General features: G+C 44.8%; 1 protein-coding gene and 1 long non-coding RNA gene across 5 annotated transcripts in view; one reads left to right on the top strand and one right to left on the bottom strand.

Moving 5' to 3' along the window:
- LOC308597408 overlaps positions 1 to 1681 on the bottom strand; it is a 34469-nt gene extending 32788 nt beyond the window's left edge. The window contains exon 1 of the long non-coding RNA XR_014012949.1: positions 1572 to 1681. This is a non-coding gene — a long non-coding RNA (uncharacterized lncRNA). The remainder of the gene's footprint in view (positions 1 to 1571) is intronic.
- Positions 1612 to 17380, top strand: part of RAI14 (retinoic acid induced 14) — a 100189-nt gene continuing 84420 nt past the window's right edge. For 2 of the 4 annotated variants that reach the window (XM_081212720.1, XM_081212717.1), the window contains exons 1-2: positions 1637 to 1877; positions 14117 to 14195. In XM_081212720.1, coding sequence (XP_081068846.1) covers positions 14160 to 14195 — 36 coding nt within the window. In that variant the 5' untranslated portion in view covers positions 1637 to 1877; positions 14117 to 14159. Of the gene's footprint in view, positions 1878 to 2702; positions 2832 to 14116; positions 14196 to 17380 lie in introns of those variants that run through there. The other 2 variants (XM_081212718.1, XM_081212719.1) reach the window with 2 other exon arrangements.

Below are 17380 nucleotides of genomic sequence, written 5' to 3'. Positions count from 1 at the left end.
GCCTTTCTGTGGAACATAACTTGGTATTTGCAGTTCCTGCAGAAGAGACTTGTTGGAAGTTATAGCCAGCAGTAGGTCTTTGTAGTGCACACAGTTGATGGGGGCCTAACGCAGGAATTGACGGGGGGGGGGGAGACTCTGTAAGACAACTGCTGTTGGGAGGTGGGTTGCCTTTTCATGGGATATGATGTGGGGCAGTGGATTTGGTTGTCTGTGTATATTTATAAATAAACGCAACTATTCCAGAATGCCAGTTAGATCCCAGGGACTGCCTTCCAAACGAAACCTAAATTAGGTAAGCGCTGCGTCCCTTGATTTTCTCACCGCTTGGGAGAAGAGCATGTTGGAACCTGACCATCTGGGATGTAACGAAGGTTCTCTTGCCTGGAAGCCTCTAAGCAGCCAGTGCGGTTGAGAGAAGATCACAATTAAATCCTCTTTCAACCTGGTTTACAAAAAGGAAAAATATTCCTGTTCCGCTGAGGTGGAAGCAAGTTGCACTTTGATGTTCCACATCCCACAGAAGTGTGCATAACGCTTGCCACCTTATAGTCCAATCCTGTGCTCTGGAATCTATAATGATGAAGGGTAGTTGTGTGTGGGTGTTCTCTGAATTTAGTGAGTTTCGCAGTGCTCTTATTAGAAGCCACATTGATTCCATTGGAATTGCATATAAATGTGTGTAGGATTGCAGCCCTGTACCCACACCATATATTTACAGAACATGACTTCCTCCCAGAGAGTCCTGGCAACTGAAGTTTGTCAAGGGCACTGGGAATTGTAGCTCTGTGAGGGTGAACTACAGTTCCCAGGAATCTTTGGGGGGAAGCTATGTGATTTAAGTGTACTGTGAGGGTGTGACTTAAGTGTGCACAGGATCACAACCTTACAAGTACAAAGCAAACAAACCTCAAACCTCTTGTCATCTATGGAACATACCACTTGTCTGTTATTCCAAATAAAACAAAACACATCACCTCAATGGCATCGCAAGCTTCTCTGAGCCTGATCCTAAGCATGTGTACTCAGAAGTAAGCCCTGTTGATTTAAATGAGAATTACTACCAAATAAGGGGCTTATGTTGCCAAGTGATCCTAAGAATGTTTGCTTGGAAGCCAGTCCCAGTAAGTGGAGACTCCTGCCAGGTAATTGTGCATGGGATTATCCCTGTGAAACCAAACTCCTGTCCCTGTTTACTCAGGCGGATCTTACTCCCAAGCAACTATAATCTTATAGCTTCCCGCGGATTTAATATTTATTTACTCATATTTATTTTCAACACATATTTTCCTTTCCTTTTTTTTACTCTGGAGTAAATACTTCTTCTGGAGGGCACCGCAACGGAAGGTGAAAACCCTAAGCTGCGGCGATTTAACACCCATAGAGCCCCCCAATCCTGCTCGGCGAGTCTACTCGGAGGTAAAGCCCCGCGAGCCTCCGCCTCCGGGGGCGCTAGAGAGCAGCCACGCGAGGCCGGGAGACCGCGCAAGCTGAACGCGCGGTTATTGGCTGAGAGGAAAAGCGGGGAGGGGGGGAGAGGCGGGGAGAAGAACCCTTCCCACGTGACCCACCTCCAGAATGTTGGGTTCTTGCCCCAGAGCCGGCGCCGCGAGTCGATCCCTCGAGGCTGGGCAGCAGCAGCAGCAACATAAGCGGCGGCGGCGGCGCCTTCATTTGCAGCGTTCACGTGGGCGCGTGGTGATGTAATCCCTCCTTCTCCGCCCGCCCCGTCGTGGCGCTTGCAACGCCGCGGAGCCGCTCTCCGTTGTTTCTCAAGGTGGGGGCAAAAAGGCAACTTTTGTTTCTTGGGCCGGTTCTGCTCTCCGTGCCGGTGCGCGCGCTCGCCAGCCAGCCGGGCAGAGGGGAGCCTCCATGGGGTGAGTGCAGCGTGCGCGCCCGGCTCGAACTTTTCTCCTGCTCCTCCCCTCACGTCTCTGCTCCTTTGGGAAGCCGCCCTTCCCAGGCGAACCCCTCTTTCTCCCCCCGCTTCGAGGTTGCTTCGGTCTCCCCCCTCTCGCCTCCCCTCCTTGCGCCTTTTCTCCTTTTGTTGCGCGGAGCCCGGTCGCGGCAGCTCGGCTGGGGGGCACCAAGGAGGAGGGAGACGGGGGCGCTATGAATGGGAGCATTGTCTCGCCCTCCCTTCAGGAAAGGTTTGGGGTGGAAAGCGAGCGGGGGGGGGGAGAGCGTGTTTCGGGGTGCGTTTCAACGGGGAGGGGGGTTCCCCTTGGGTCCGCTTCAAGGGAATAAGAGAGAGTAACAGAGAGGATAAGTGGTACCTCTGGAGAAGGGTGCGGGAATGGGAAATACCGCGCGGGGGGCTCCCCTCAGCTCGTTTCCTTGCAGTTTGGGGTCCCTGAAGTTTAAACGGGCTTGTGGAGGATAGAGAAGCCGATTACACGCCCACGAAGTGATTGCTGGAAGGGCGGGGGTTGCTTTATAGGTGCTCCATCTCTCTCTCTTTTTCTCTCCTTCTGCTTCAAATCAGCTTTTGGTTTCTGTTGTATGTTAGATGGGAGGCCCTTTTTTTTCCTTTGAGAAAAGGGGGGGGGGAGTTCCTCCGGGGGAAAAGATGGGAAATGACACTTTCTGTCCCAAGAAGGAAAAGAAAGCTTTTCTTTCTTTCTTTCTTTTTCTTTCTTTTTCTGTCTTTCCCCCACAAGCAGACAACACAAAGCTGTTCCCTCCAGTGCGTTTTCCTTCCAAAGACCGCCTCAGCGCAACCTTTAGGGGGAAGACCTCTTCGCTCCTCTCCCCCTCCATCCCATAAGTGCTCATTGCTGTGGTCTAGACCCACCAGGGCTTTGGAAAGTTGACAGCTCCGCAGCTTACATGTGAGTCATAATCACTGGGTAAGCTGAAAAGGCTAAAGAAATCAAAATCTTTGGGTTTCCCTCCTGCTGCCAAGGTATCCTCAAAGCAGGATTTTATTTAATTTTTTTGAGAGTGGAAGAAAAGATCCCATTGGAGGGATATGCTCAGGGTAAGCTGGTGGGTTTTTCACACCTCCTAAGGGGATTTATCCTTTTCAAGGTACTTATGCTTAAATTTCTAATGTGGTGAGCTTGTTTGTGGTGGTGTTTTTTTTTAAAGGGAGATTTTACCCATGTGTACCAATTCCACACTGATGTGAGCATAATTTACTGGATAATAAAAAGGTTCTACATATGAAATGAAGGGAACCATTAACATCGGTGAAAATCTACCCTTTTACTCTAGCTCACAACATGCTGTGGGCTGTGCCAGTAAGGTGTGAGAATCTATTTCCGTCTTTACTTGCCTGGTGGGAAATGTTAAAAAATGCCCTTCTTGGATAAAGAAGTACAAAAGTATTTTCTCTTTCAGGGTTGTATTTATAAATAGGCAACACCTGCCACTTTTGATTGCAGGGTGGCTTTGCCCTAGTTAGTGGTGGCTAACCTGCAATCTTTCAAATATTGAGAATCATAGAATTGTAGAGTTGGAAGGGGCCAAGAGGGTCATCTAGTCCAATCCCCTGCAATGCCCAAGGTGGGGCTTAAACCCATGAACTTGAGATTAAGATTCTCATGCTCTACTGACTGAGCTATATGGTGGACACCAGCTCCACCATCCTTGGCCTTTGGTCAAGCTGGTTAGGGCTGATGAGAGTTGGAATCCACCAACATATGGAGGGCCACAGGTTCCCCTTCCTGTAACAGGTTACATATGAAGTTGTTGGACCACTGGTCTAATTAGCCAAGTACTGGTAGCGGCTCTCAAAGATTTCAGAAGAGACATTCCCAACTTTATCTAGAGAAGCCAAGGATTCAACCTGTGACCTTTTGCACGCAAAACAGATGCTCTGCCACTGAGTTATGACCCTTCCTGTGCATTAGAATACATTTATTTCAAAGGTGGCATCACTTGATCAAGATTTGAGTGTCACCAGTGAAGGTTTGGGGGGATTTGTTGCAGGTTGTAACTCAAATTAGCCATTGCATTGTGGGCTGTTATGATTGGAGGGGCAAGAGAGTCATTTTACACATTATGTGTTAAGAAACCTGGATTTGCTTCTGAGCGTATGCCAAGTAGGGTGAGGCCAATTGCACATTATATCACAGATATTTTCAGAAACCTTTTTATCACTTTCCCACACTATATTTTTCTAAGTGTGCACCTAAGCATGTGATGTGTAAAAAGGCCCATTAAGTAATTCCATGTGGAACTTTCCCTGTAGATGTTGAATCCAAAGGTTACTGTGGTATCTGAAATAAAAAAATTCCTTCCAGTAGCACCTTAAAGACCAACTAAGTTAGTTCTTGGTATGAGCTTTCGTGTGCATGCACACTTCTTCAGATACACTTCTTCAGTATCTGAAGAAGTGTGCATGCACACGAAAGCTCATACCAAGAACTAACTTAGTTGGTCTTTAAGGTGCTACTGGAAGGAATTTTTTTATTTTGACTATGGCAGACCAACACGGCTACCTATCTGTAACTGGAACTGTGGTATCTGAGACCTTCATGATCTGAGTCTAGCTGTACATTTTGTATTGTTTGTTAAATTAAAAACTTAGTGTTTGCTGCCTTCATATGTAAGCATAACCTGTCTTCTTCCATTACTTTAAAATGAGTGTGCTTGGGTAGCTATATTCCCTATAAGTATGGCAGCACCATGTAAATGCATCCATCAGAAGGTGCAAGAGAAAGCACTTGCTGCCTTCTGGCTGTTAGAAGCCATTGAAAGTGCATATAAGATTTTGCACAGACAGCCAGATTCTTGATGATCGGTGGAATACAAAGGAACAAGGACGCTTGATTGGATAGCTTTCAACCATCCTTTCACCTTGCACTTTGGTGCTGAGCCAGATATTGTACTTCATGGTTGGCAAATGTAGCAGTTTGAAATGACAGTGAGGCTAAAAGGGAGTAGTACATTTGCAAGAATATTATGAATGGAGCAAGGCTTCTAATAGCTACCATTGATCTTGGAATAACCATATGCCAGACGAAATAGGTCCTTGTAACTTCTGATGTTTGTGTAAAGTTTATTTCTGGTAGGGAGAAACTGTTGCACTTCACCCATATTTCCTTTCCACTTGCCATATTGGTGCTCAGGCCACTGCTTATTATTGAAACACTTTTCTAAATGGATACATTTTAAAAAGCAAACTTCAATGGAGTACTAGTACAAACTGTTGCTAAATGCAAACCCTGCAGTGTACTGATTTACAGTGGTGCCTTGCAAGACGAAAAGAATCCGTTCTGTGATTCTCTTCGTCTAGCGGTTTTTTCGTCTTGCGAAGCAAGCCCATTGACGGATTAGCGCTATTAGCGGCTTTTAGCAGCTTATCTGCTGATCGGATCAGCTGATAAGCGGCTTAGGGGCTTAGAAAAAGGGGGGAGGAGGAAAAAAAACCAGCAGGAACTCGCAAGACATTTTCGTCTTGCGAAGCAAGCCCATAGGAAATTCGTTTTGCGAAGCACCTCCAAAACGGAAAACTCTTTCGTCTAGCGAGTTTTCCGTCTTGCGAGGCATTCGTCTTGCGGGGCACCACTGTACTGACATACATGCTATTCAGATACACAATTTTGAACAGGGGTGGGGACATATTTTCACTTTGAGGGCTCACCACTGTCACTCAGGACAGTGGACCAGGCATACACCTCTCTCTTTGCTCCAAACAAACAAGAGGTGTTAGCAGAATTCAAGAACATTTTTTAACTCTGCAAAAACACCTGGAGTGCCCAGTGGGGCCAGTGAGCGTGGTGACCTGGGGAGAGGGCTGCATTTGACCTCTGGGCCTGAACTTCCCCAGCCTTCTTTTAGAATAATGTAAAAAGACGGATAGTAAGGATGCAGCCTGCTAAGTAGTGAATCCTCCGTTCTGGGACTGCTCCCAATCACTGACAAAGTTATCAGTTGCTAGGAAAGAGATGCAGGGGTTTCATGCACTAGAGAGAGTTAAAATAGCTGGATCCCCTGCCTTGGAAATGTTAATTTGGTTCTGGTGCATCATCCTTCAGGCACACTCGTGATTCAATAGTCAAGGTGAAACCTGTGGTTCATTATGATAGCTAATTTGCTCCATGAAAGCTGTGTGAAGCGGAGGCTGTGGCATTTGAATGATACAGATAATTTGATTTGCTCAGCTTGAGCCTATGCATTAGGGGCCTGTGGGCTAGATGTGGCCCCTTGACTCCTGCTTCAGTTGTGTTTGCAGAAATGCCTCCTATTTATTGCTAATTTTCAGCCTTTCTTCCCCTTGGCAAGCTGGGTTGCAATACTCAGTGATGGATCTTAAGTGTCTGTGTCCAAGCTGTGTACTTGGGTGAGAATTGTGGTCTGCAAGAGGGATGGAGAAAGGCATGAACTCCCAACTCCCATCAGACCTGGCTGGCATAGCTGATGGCCAGGAAGGATGGAGTTCATCCAGCAACATCTTCAGGACCACAGGTTCCCCATCTCTGGACTGAAGGATACTTAAAAAGAAAAAAAAGTAGTCTTGCTTTCTACTGCCCCAGAAGACAGGACTAGCTCTAATGAGATTAGCAGGCAGGAGAGCCGATTTCAGAGGTTTCCAAGGAGTCTGGACAGTTATTATTTATAATAATTTCCTTTCTATACAACTTTATACTTTAAAAAATCTCAAAGTAGTTTGCAACCCATTAAAACATCAAATAAAACAAATTCAAGCTTCAAAGAAAAATATTTCAGATCCTTCTTGAAGTGACATATTGTTCCCCCATATTTATCTACCTACTTAATTTATAGAGCTGCCCCATAGCAGAAGTGCTCTAGGGAGCTGGTGTGGTGGTTAGAGTGTTGAACTAGGACCTGGGAGATCAGGGTTCAAATCCCCACTCAGTCATGAAGCTCACTGGGTAACCTTGGGCCAGTCACAGCCTCTTAACCTACCTCACAGGGTCGTTGTGGGGATTAAGTGAGGAGGGGGGATATAAATGCAATTCTGCTTACCTGTTCAAGAAAGGTGGAGAGGCCAGCCAGATGGCGAAGTCAATTGCCAGCCTGGCATCTAGAGATCTCCATGTGGTCACAATTGGACCCACGCCAGTGGCAAAACACTCCTGGCGCCTGGGGGATTTTGAACATTGTCTGAAATAACAAACCCAAATAAAGTAGATAATCATTTAATAGTACAAAGTGGATAGCAAATGGCTGAGAAAAAGCAGCAAGGTCTACCTTCCTCCCTTAGGTATTGTGCAGTCTTAAGGTGAAAATGAGCAATGGCTGACTATAAAGTATACTTTATAGGTTTTGGTTGAATGTTTCTTCTTCAGTTTGACTGGAGGGTGGCTGTGTGATGGATTGGACAAGGCTGGATATTCAGGTTGTCAGTAGAGTAATCTCAAGCAGCGCAAGAGTGAGCCTGTGGCTAATTGATGGAGCAGCCCAGACTGTCAGCAGAACTTATATCTGAAGATAAAAACTGGGTTAGTGGCTCAGAAAAAGAGTTAACGTTTTATGAAGCTAAAGGAGAAGCTGTGCTGGAGGGGAAGGCAGATCTCTGGAAGAATTCTTACTCTGACCTTTTGCAAGGGGGGATAGTTGGCTTTTCCTTGTGTTAACTGAGTGAGTTGACTCTCTCTTTGGAAAAAGTTTTTTCCCCATTGGTGACACAGAAAATTGATGCAGGTGGTGTGCCACTCGCTCCACTAAGTTAAGGAAGCAAATAAGCACTCATTGTTGAATGCATTGTCTAGAATTGGAATTTCAAATGTATTATTATAGTACTTCCAAAAGGTGGTTTTCATAAACCAGCCAGCATGATAAACCTGCTTGTGAAGGGAACTAGAAGAGGACCAAGATCCTACCAGCCCCTTGAGATTGGTCGTGCAGTGCCTGCAAAGGGCTTGCATCATGTGTCTGGCAGGCCCTTTTCAAAATGGTTGTGTGGATCTTCCGTGAAGGAACTAACAGTGTCACCTCTGACCATTGGACCTGCTGTCTGGAGCTGATGGGAATTGTAATCCAGCAGTTCCTGTAGGAATATATGAAAGCTGCCTTGTTGTTGTTTAGTCGTTTAGTCGTGTCCGACTCTTTGTGACCCCATGGACTAGAGCACGCCAGGCACTCCTGTCTTCCACTGCCTCCCGCAGTTTGGTCAAACTCATGCTGGTAGCTTTGAGAACACTGTCCAACCATCTTGTCCTCTGTCGTCCCCTTCTCCTTGTGCCCTCAATCTTTCCCAGCATCAGGGTCTTTTCCAGGGAATCTTCTCTTCTCATGAGGTGGCCAAAGTATTGGAGCCTCAGCTTCACGGTCTGTCCTTCTAGCTGCCTTATACCAGATCAAACCACAGTGTTACCTAGCTTAGCATTGTCTGAATTGTGAATGTCAGTGGCTCTCCAGTAGATCTGAAGGGCTACGGTTTCCCCACCTATGGGAGCCAGTTGTGAAGATCCTCTGTTTTATGCTAGTTTAAATTAATAAGAAATGTGAGCAAATTAATCTCTATCGATAGAATACAGTATGAGTCCTGTTGTATACAGTGGCTTGTCTCCAGTGTGGCGCTACATACCATGTCCCATCAGTGCAAGGATTTCTGCTTGTGCAATAAAACTCCCCCCACCCATGTTCCTTAAACTGTTCTGAGCCCCCAACCCTCTGGAGCAGATTTGGTGAGGCCATGGAGTGCCTGAGGAGAGGGGAGGTAATGTTCTGTTGCGCAAGCAGTTTGCCGACTGAATGTATTAGTTGTCTCCCACCCATTGTACAAAGGAGTGTGCCCAGGCCACCTGAAGCTGTCACCACAGAACACTTATAAAATGATTACAGTCGATCCCATCAACTGTTTGGCAGGGAAGAGGGAAGAGGCACGTCTTCTCGTTCTCTGCAGTGATGATGTGCTTGTGTCACTACCTGCCACATGAGAGGGTACAGTTGTACATGCAGTATTCATTCCCACCCAGTTGGAGGTACATATGGAAATTTGTGAAAGTACTTTCCTTTTTTTTAATATAATTTTCATTAGGTTTTTTTAACATATCATTTTCAACAGTAATTAAACATACTTTTACATCTTATTCAAATTTTTGACTTCCATCAATCTTGTCTGAAAATTTTCCAATCTAATCTCTCAGTAAGCATTTCTTATCTTCCCTATTACAAGTTTGTGAAAGTACTTTCCTAAATAGAATAGGAGCAACTGCTGTGTGCTGTAACCTCTGTGGACACACTACATTTGTTCCTGGGCATTTGGTTAGGTGTATCTTTTAAACATTGCTCCACTTCACCCCATCGTATATCCAGTAACTACCTGGCTTAATGAGGCTTCACTATAGTTCATTTTAGGGTTGCTTCTTTGCGGAGGCTTCTGTTAACAACCATCCTAGGACATTGATCTGCTAAGGCAGAGCTTCCCTAACTGTGTGTCATGACACGTTAGTGTTGGCTGCAGTGTGTAGGTGTGTTGCATGAACGTTCAGCACACTCCTTCCAGGATTGGAAAGCAGTTAGTTTAACCTCTGGTTTGCTAGTAAAACTGAATTACTGTGTTGTGAAATGATGTAGAACTAAATTACTGTGTCACGAAATGATGCATGTCTAAAATGTATGTCACCAACATGAAAAGTTTGGAAAGCTCTGCGCTAAGGGTTGCTTCAGACCCTTGTACATTTCTTGTCTACTGGACTTTTCTTTGAAGAAAAAGCATGACAGTCATGTGCTTGTTAGTTTTGCATACAAATCTCTTCCACTGCAGAATGGAGTTTATGCTTTTTCCTAGAGGGAAGTGTATTCCATGCTTTTTTCTTTAAAGCGCAATGTGTTTTAATTGCCTTTGGTAGGGGAAGTTAGTGTGGTTTTGGTGCATTTTTAAAAACTGAAGCAAACAACAAAACTGTTGTTTTGATTTTGTTGTGAGAGGGTCAATGGATTTCTGTACATGACACTGCATTTACTCCTTTCATCTGAAGTTGCATGTGCTTTATTAAATTGACCAAAGTGTAATGATGCTGGTGTTGACCTTCTTTTCAGCCTGCAGAAGTACCTCTTGATTAATTGCTGTAGCTATTCCTGTGTTTTGTAGTTCTTTGAACATTCGGGATTATTTCATTTTCTTTGGCAAATGTGGATTTGCCCTGGTTCTGCAAGGCTTAATACACTGATCTGATCTCTTTCTCTTAATACTGGCAGAATTGAATTCTTGAGGAGCATATCTCGCTAATGCATACACAGAGAGCTGTCCATTATTGTCTGTCTTCTGGAGCTGGAATATCATGGGAATAATGAAGCACTCATTCTAACCTTGAATATTTTTGTTGTCTCTGCATTAGGAGGATAACAGGCAAATGTCCAGGTCATATCTGTATTCTTGAGCTTGGGAATCCAACCTGCTTCTATTTGACTAGCAAAATCCACAGTTTATGACTAGCAGCTCACATGCAGTGTAAGGGCTTTTTGTGGAGCTACTTTCCACCCTTAGGAATGAATGGAAACCATTCATTTATATGGGAGGCAGGAAATTGATGCCCTTGGGGAAGACCACAGGAGGAAGGGCTAATCCTGTTCCGAGTGATCTTGAGCTATGAAAAGCAAGGTAGCTCTTGGGGCCGCATGCTGGGTTCAGTTTCTTGGTCATGCCAGAGCAGTAGGAGCCAAAGGCAGCCAGTGCAGAGTCAGTTTTTCTTTCAAGAGGGAAAAGTACTAGAGACTTACGAATCATGGAACTGTAGAGTTGGGAGGGACTCCAAGGGTCATCTTAATTCCAATTCCCTGCAGTACAGAAATCTCAATCTGCAGTCCCCCATCCAATTTGAAACCATACTGGATCCCACTTAGCTTTACCACAGCAATGCAGGTGACGCTTGCAGTATGTTTCCGAGCACAATTCAAAGTGTTGGTGTTGATCTTTAAAGCCCTAAACTGCCTTGGCGCAGTATACCTGAAGGAGCATCTCCACCCCCATTGTTCTGCCAAGACACTGAGGTCCAGTGCCAAGGGCCTTCTGGTGGTTCCCTCACTGCAAGAAGCTAAGCTACAGGGAACCAGGCAGGGGGCCTTCTTGGTAGTGGCACCAACCCTGTGGAACGCCCTCCCATCAGATGTCAAAGAGATAAACAACTACCTGACATTTAGAAGACATTTGAAGGCAGCTCTGTTCAGGGAAGTTTTTAATGTGTGACATTTTAATGTATTTTTAATCTTTGTTGGAAGCCACCCAGAGTGGCTCAGGAGGCCCAGCAGATGGGGGGGGGGGGTACAAATAATAAATTACTGTTACTACTACTATTTATCCATCCACAACAGGGGTAGGGAATGTTTTTCAGCCTGAAGGCTGCTTTCCCTCTGGATAACGTTTCAGGGGCTGCATTCTACTGATGGATGTGGGCAGGGGCAAATGTAGGTGCGGAAAGGATGTGACTCTTTCCTTTTGTGGGGTTGGTTACATTCCAGTCAGGGAAAAGGCAGAGGTACCAACATCATAGACATATCTCCGTCCTCCTTCCATGCAGGCAAGCAGGAGACATTATTGCAGCACACTTTTGGGGCATGTACTCAAGGAGGGCACAGAGGGAGAGCCAGTGAGGGGTGTGGACTTGGGAGAGTCTTGGGGTAGTGGTGGAAAGACAGCCCTGGAAGGAAACATTTGCTCCCTATTTACAAATTCACAATTTGGTCAAGCCACATTAGTCTTCAAAGCAGCACATCTTCCTCCCCAAAGCATCAAGACACTCTTGAAACATTTCAGGGCTGCTTTATTTTATTTTTCATTTGCCCCAAGGAGAAAGTCTGTGATGGTTGTGGGGACCACCCCCATTTTGTATCCAGATCTCCCTGGTTCTAGCCACTGTACCACATTGACTTCCTGCAAGTAGCTCCAAAACTCTCTCCAGAGCTTTCTGCATCAGGTGCCCTGCTTTCCCTGCGTGGGTAGGAGTCTGATAGAAATGGCTCTGGAGGGGGGTCCAAAGTTAGCGCTTGCCCTTGCAAGCCCCCTTTGCATGCTGAACACTTAACATGAACACCAGAAAAGGGCTCGTGGTTTCTCCCTCTTGGTCTTGTCACTTTGCATATTCAGCAGCAGGACATCCCAAGTGTAGAGGAAATCCAGTTATGTACAGTACATGCATGTGTAAACCATTCCTGAGAATTCAGCATGCATCCAGTCTCCAGTCTTTTACCCCCACCCCCCACCCCACTCACTCCCAGCTTTCATATTTTTAAGTTCCTTTCTCCTTTTAGAGGCTCCTTTAAAGAAGCAGCAGCACAAGAAGTTTACTGGGTTTTTAGTTTCACTGAATTATCCTTGTTAGCTTTGCTGTTCAGGAATAAGGGGTTTCTTTGTCAAGTGGCACTTGACAGGTACTGGTGTGTTTAACTTAATGTGGCATTTTATTTTTGATGGAGGAACGGGAATAACCTCTCAGCAAAGGCATTTGCAAGGTTGCACAATGCACTCCTTTATTCTTTTGGCATGGAGGTTTACACTTAAATGCAACTTCTGTGGTGTGTGTGTGTGTGTGTGTGTGTGTGTGTGTGTGTGTGTGTGTATTTCTGACTCTGCAATGACGCTGTCTTTCCGGCAGTGTAACTACTTAAGGATGACTCAGCAGACTTGGGCATCCCTTAGTTTCTGAAGACCGGCACAGGTGTTTCTTATGCTACATGTTTTGGATCAGGGTTGGGGGACCTGGAGGCCCCGCTCCACCCTGCACCCCATGCTGTTGCCTGGCTGGAATGTGTCCTGTTCAGCAATAATGCTCCTTGCTTTCCTGGGTAAAGAAAGATGTATGTGTATAAACCTCTGAATTTTGTATGGCTTGAATCTACCCCACTGTACAAAAGTAAGAGTCACACCTGTTGCTTTCGCCACAGCCATCACTGGTTTGCAGCCCTGGGAAGTCACATTTTAAGTGTAGGTGTGAACACCTGTGTCATGCGCATCAAAGAGCTTAGGTTGGCCTCAGTTCTCCAGTCAATCATTGGGGGCTGTTTGTCCCCTTATTAGGCAGCAATTCTTTTTATTTTAATGGGCAACAACTCGTGTCTTTTTTCCATTCTCACCCCCTTCCCCACATCTAAGTGCACAGTGGTTCCTTGGTATCCATTGTATAAAATTCAATCCACAACTGAACTTAGCAAGTAGTGCAAGCATTGAAGGTTGCTGTTTCTGACCACTCGTAGGGCGCCAGTGAATGGCAAGATAATCTTGTGTAGTGTCACAGTACTGCACAACATTGCTGTGGCTCCCACTGCCCTCCCAGTGGGATTCTTGCTTTGGAGGGATTGGGCTTCCAAACATTCCCCCTCTTCCATGGACCTCTTGGAACTTGTGGAGGATTTTAGTGGACCACCTAGTAATAATAATAATAATAATAATAATAATAATAATAATAATAATAATAATTTATTTGTACCCCGCCCATCTGGCTGGGTCTCCCCTGCCACTCTGGGCGGCTTCCAACAAAGATTAAAAATACATTAAAATGTCACATGTTAAAAACTTCCCTGAACAGAGCTACATTCAGATGTCTTCTAAATGTCAGGTAGTTGTTTATCTCTTTGACATCTGATGGGAAGGCGTTCCAGGGCAGGCGCCACTACCGAGAAGGCCCTCTGCCTGGTTCCCTGTAGCTTTGCTTTTTGCAGTGAGGGAACCGCCAGAAGGCCCTCAGCGCTGGACCTCACCGTCCAGGCAGAACAATGGGGGTGGAGATGCTCCTTCAGGTATACTTATTTTTCTGCCTGTTATAGCAATTGAAATTCCACAGAATTCAAATTGGAATAAGAACTAAACGAAGTAACAAAAAATACAATTCAGAATCGATATGACTATTCAGTGCAATGGATACGCATATCCCAACTTCAGCCACAAATCCACAGACACATAGCAAACTACACAGTTTGGGAAACCTCCCTTCCTTTAAGTTTTCAGAAGTGCTTTCCTTGCAATCTAAGGATTGGGGCTGCAAGTGCCTTGGGGAACAGGTTGCAAAAGTGTCATTGGTGCTCTTGTATACTTACTATGCCCACCGGTGCTGCTTAATAGGGAAATTTCACAAATATTTATGAGACAGCGTCTTTTGTTCAGAACCTCTCCATATGCTGAAGTTTAAAGAGTGTGTTGCTGGTGGCTGCTGCATGTATAAGGAACGTATAATGGAACTTATTTTCCTCTCTCCTTTTTGTTTAGGTGTTGAAGGCGCATAAGGTTTAGAACTTTGAATGGAATAAGCATGAAGAGCTTGAAAGCAAAGTTTAGGAAGAGCGATGTAAGTATTCGGCAGCTCACTGTGACTGACTCATATTAGTTTGTCTGTATTGTGGAAGCATTCCTTCAGTCCCACCTTGATAAAGCTGTTAAGTTAATGAACTACGAGGGCAGAAATGGTAATGCTTGCGAAATGTAGCAGGAGAAAACCGTAGGGCTCAGAATTGTTTCTGTTCTTGCGTGGAGTTTACTGAGTCACTTTAACATAATATGTACATAATGTTATTTGTATGCTGCCTTTCTGCAATTCTGATGATGCTCAAGGCAGCTTGCCCCATGGAATATATGGAGGAAATACATAACAAAAGCAGTCATAAACAACAAATGAAACATTAAAAATACATACTTGTACTCTGTCATGCACCCATGCACACTGATGACACCACAGAAATAAATACACACTGCAGGTTTTAAATAAATGTTTCTGTATTGACATTCAATCATATTTTGGGATAGTTTATAATAACAGTAGCAGCAACCTATTAATATCAGTGTGTGTGTGTGTGTGTGTGTGTGTGTGTGTGTGTGTATAAAAAAAATATCTTTGGTTGGTTCAGCTTTTCCTTCCAATTCTTGACTTTAATGATTAGAGAATCTCAGGTTGAGACTAGGGAAAGGCCATTTCACACGCAAGTCTTTTTCAGATGTACACTTGACAGGGACCTCTTGCAGACAATTATTGCTTGTTGATGGGTGAATCTATATGAAGCTTGCATTTGCCACATTCTCCTTTGGATGAAACGATGTCTAAACGATGTTAAGCCAGTATTGCATAAACCATTTTGGGGGATTAAGTGCACCCTGCTAGGATAGTTTCTGTGCAATGGTGTTTGGTTGCTATATGTGTGTTTCATCCTTTCAGGGAATATAACTTGGGATGGAATCAAGGAAGGGACAAAATGTGTTCTATGTGTAAAGGATGGGATAGAAGTGACCTGATGGGAGGATTTGTGGCTTTTTTTTTCTTTTCAAATGGATAAGAAGATTGAAGCTGATTTTCCCTGGCATTATTCTGCTTACTCTAGTATTTCTCAGTGATTTTTACCTGCTCAGCAAAATTTTAAGATTAAGCCTATCCTTTACTTAACTGGTTTGACGTCATTCCAGAAAAGAGAAAAGTAGTATGATGTAGGCTTCATTCAAAGAGCTTTTTGATTTACTGGAGTGCTATCTAATTAAACAGGTCTCAACAGCAAGTCGAAACCCTTATATTTGTGTGTGTATTACATGTACTTGGAGCCAATCTAACCCTGCTTTTTTTTAAAAAATAGAAAAAGCTCACACTTCAGAGCTTTATAATGATGGGTAATTAGCTATCATTGATTTTTTTTATGTTTTAAAATTTCTCCCTACACTTAGAACGATGCCTATAGCAAATATCTTCGGCTACCTTCAGATAACTCCGCTTGCTTCAGAGCAGCTGTGGAACGATTGCCATGATTCAATTGCTATAAAGCCTCATGTTGGGTTTTGTAATAAGCTTGTTAATTCAAACCCTCCTAAGCTACTTCTGGGAAATGGATTTACAGACTCAACGGCTGGGGTGTTGCTACGTCTTTGCGGCGATCACAAGGGCTGAAATGTGTTTGTGACTTAATAGGCATAAGCACGCTGTTATTATTTCTTAAAATTGTATACTGTCCTTTATCCGAAGACCACAGGATGGTTCTGAGCTAATGGACCAGTGGTCTGACTCAGTATAAGGCAGCTTTTTGCAGAAGGTCCGTAATGCTACTATGTCAGACGGAGTTTGTGTATTCCTCGATTCTGCCTTTGTAGGTCCAGTGGCTGTTCTGGAGGAAGATGGTCAGATCCACAAATATAGCTTGACTTGCTGGTAGCCAACGGCACCTGTCTGTCTGTCTCCAAGCATGCATGCCTTCAGCTCAGTGTAGAACCAAGGACACATGCGGTATGTCTTCTCAGATAGCCTAGTGGTCCTTTGAGGCTAGAAGAGAGAGTGAGTGAGAGGTCTATGTATGTGGGCCTGCTGTCTTGCAGTATAACTTGCCACTCACCTGGTTGCAGCTACTGAGGTGTGCTAGGATAATACAGATATGTATTGCTGAGTGCATTGCTGATTTGGCAAGATGCAGGCATATGCTCAGTCCTCATCAGTAGTTTCACACGCTAGGTACCAGCTGCTCACACTGCCTTTTTAACGAAGCAGCAGACTGCTTGTTTGATATGGAGCAGTTCATCCGGTGTAAACAACAATGGCAGCTAATTTTACTTGCACATTATTGTGGGAGCTTCGACCTTCCACTATGGCTTTCAAAGGTCTTAGAACCCCAAGGTTCTCTTACCTTCAGAAAATCCCTGCTCAGCCATGAAAGTCTTTGGGGGAGCTTGGACCGATCACACACCCTCACCAACCCCTCAGGGTTGTCGTGAGGTAAAAGGAGGAAGAAAGAACCACGTACACTGCCTTGAACACCTTGGAGGAGAGGTGAGATACAAATGCAATAACTAAATAATAAATGTTGGCCAAGCCTCATGCCTGTGAAGTATTGGCAGACTTGAGGGAACAGCAAGGTTTGCAGAGCAGCTCAGTGAAGAATCTTTGCACTGACTGACAATGGGTGGGGAATGGAAAATGGGGCAGGAGGGAGAATGGAATATTGTGGAGGGGGGCATGTTTGGCTGACTGGAACAGGAGCACTGCACATTGCGACATTTTGTTGCAGGTCCCACTAGTTATGCTTATAAAACCTTAAGAAAAGCAAGCAAGGCCCAATTCACACAATCCTTGAGTGAGTGAGCCACATCTTTCCTGTCTGCTCTGGCAGTCTGAATCTGTGCGGCTGTTGTTGGTACACACTGCTGCATCGCAAGTAGGGATTCAGGTGCCATTGCTTCAGTAAATAAATCAAGCAGGCAAGCAAGCTCAATCCAGTTGGGGTTGGGTAGGGAGGGCGAAGAAGCCTCTGCCCCCTTGCTAAATTTCAAAATCTTGAGCTGCAAAATACAGTGAACCTGCCTCCTTGTTTCTGATCCTTTTCACATTGCTTTCCACTGGCGAGTTCTACCACTCCAGTTCACCACTGTATTCTTTTGCAGGAGGAAAACCGATTTGGAATCTGAAAATAGCAAAAGTGCCTTGAGAGGGCCTTGCTGACTCATCACTGCTTTAACAATTACCACTGTGGGCGATGAATGAAAAATGTCAGCCCCGTTCTAGTAACA

Source organism: Podarcis bocagei (genome assembly GCF_964188305.1).
Source record: "Podarcis bocagei genome assembly, chromosome: 11".
Taxonomy (NCBI): Eukaryota; Metazoa; Chordata; class Lepidosauria; order Squamata; family Lacertidae; genus Podarcis; species Podarcis bocagei.
Note: the sequence above shows the minus strand (reverse complement) of the source record. Positions and strands in the feature narration are given on the sequence as shown.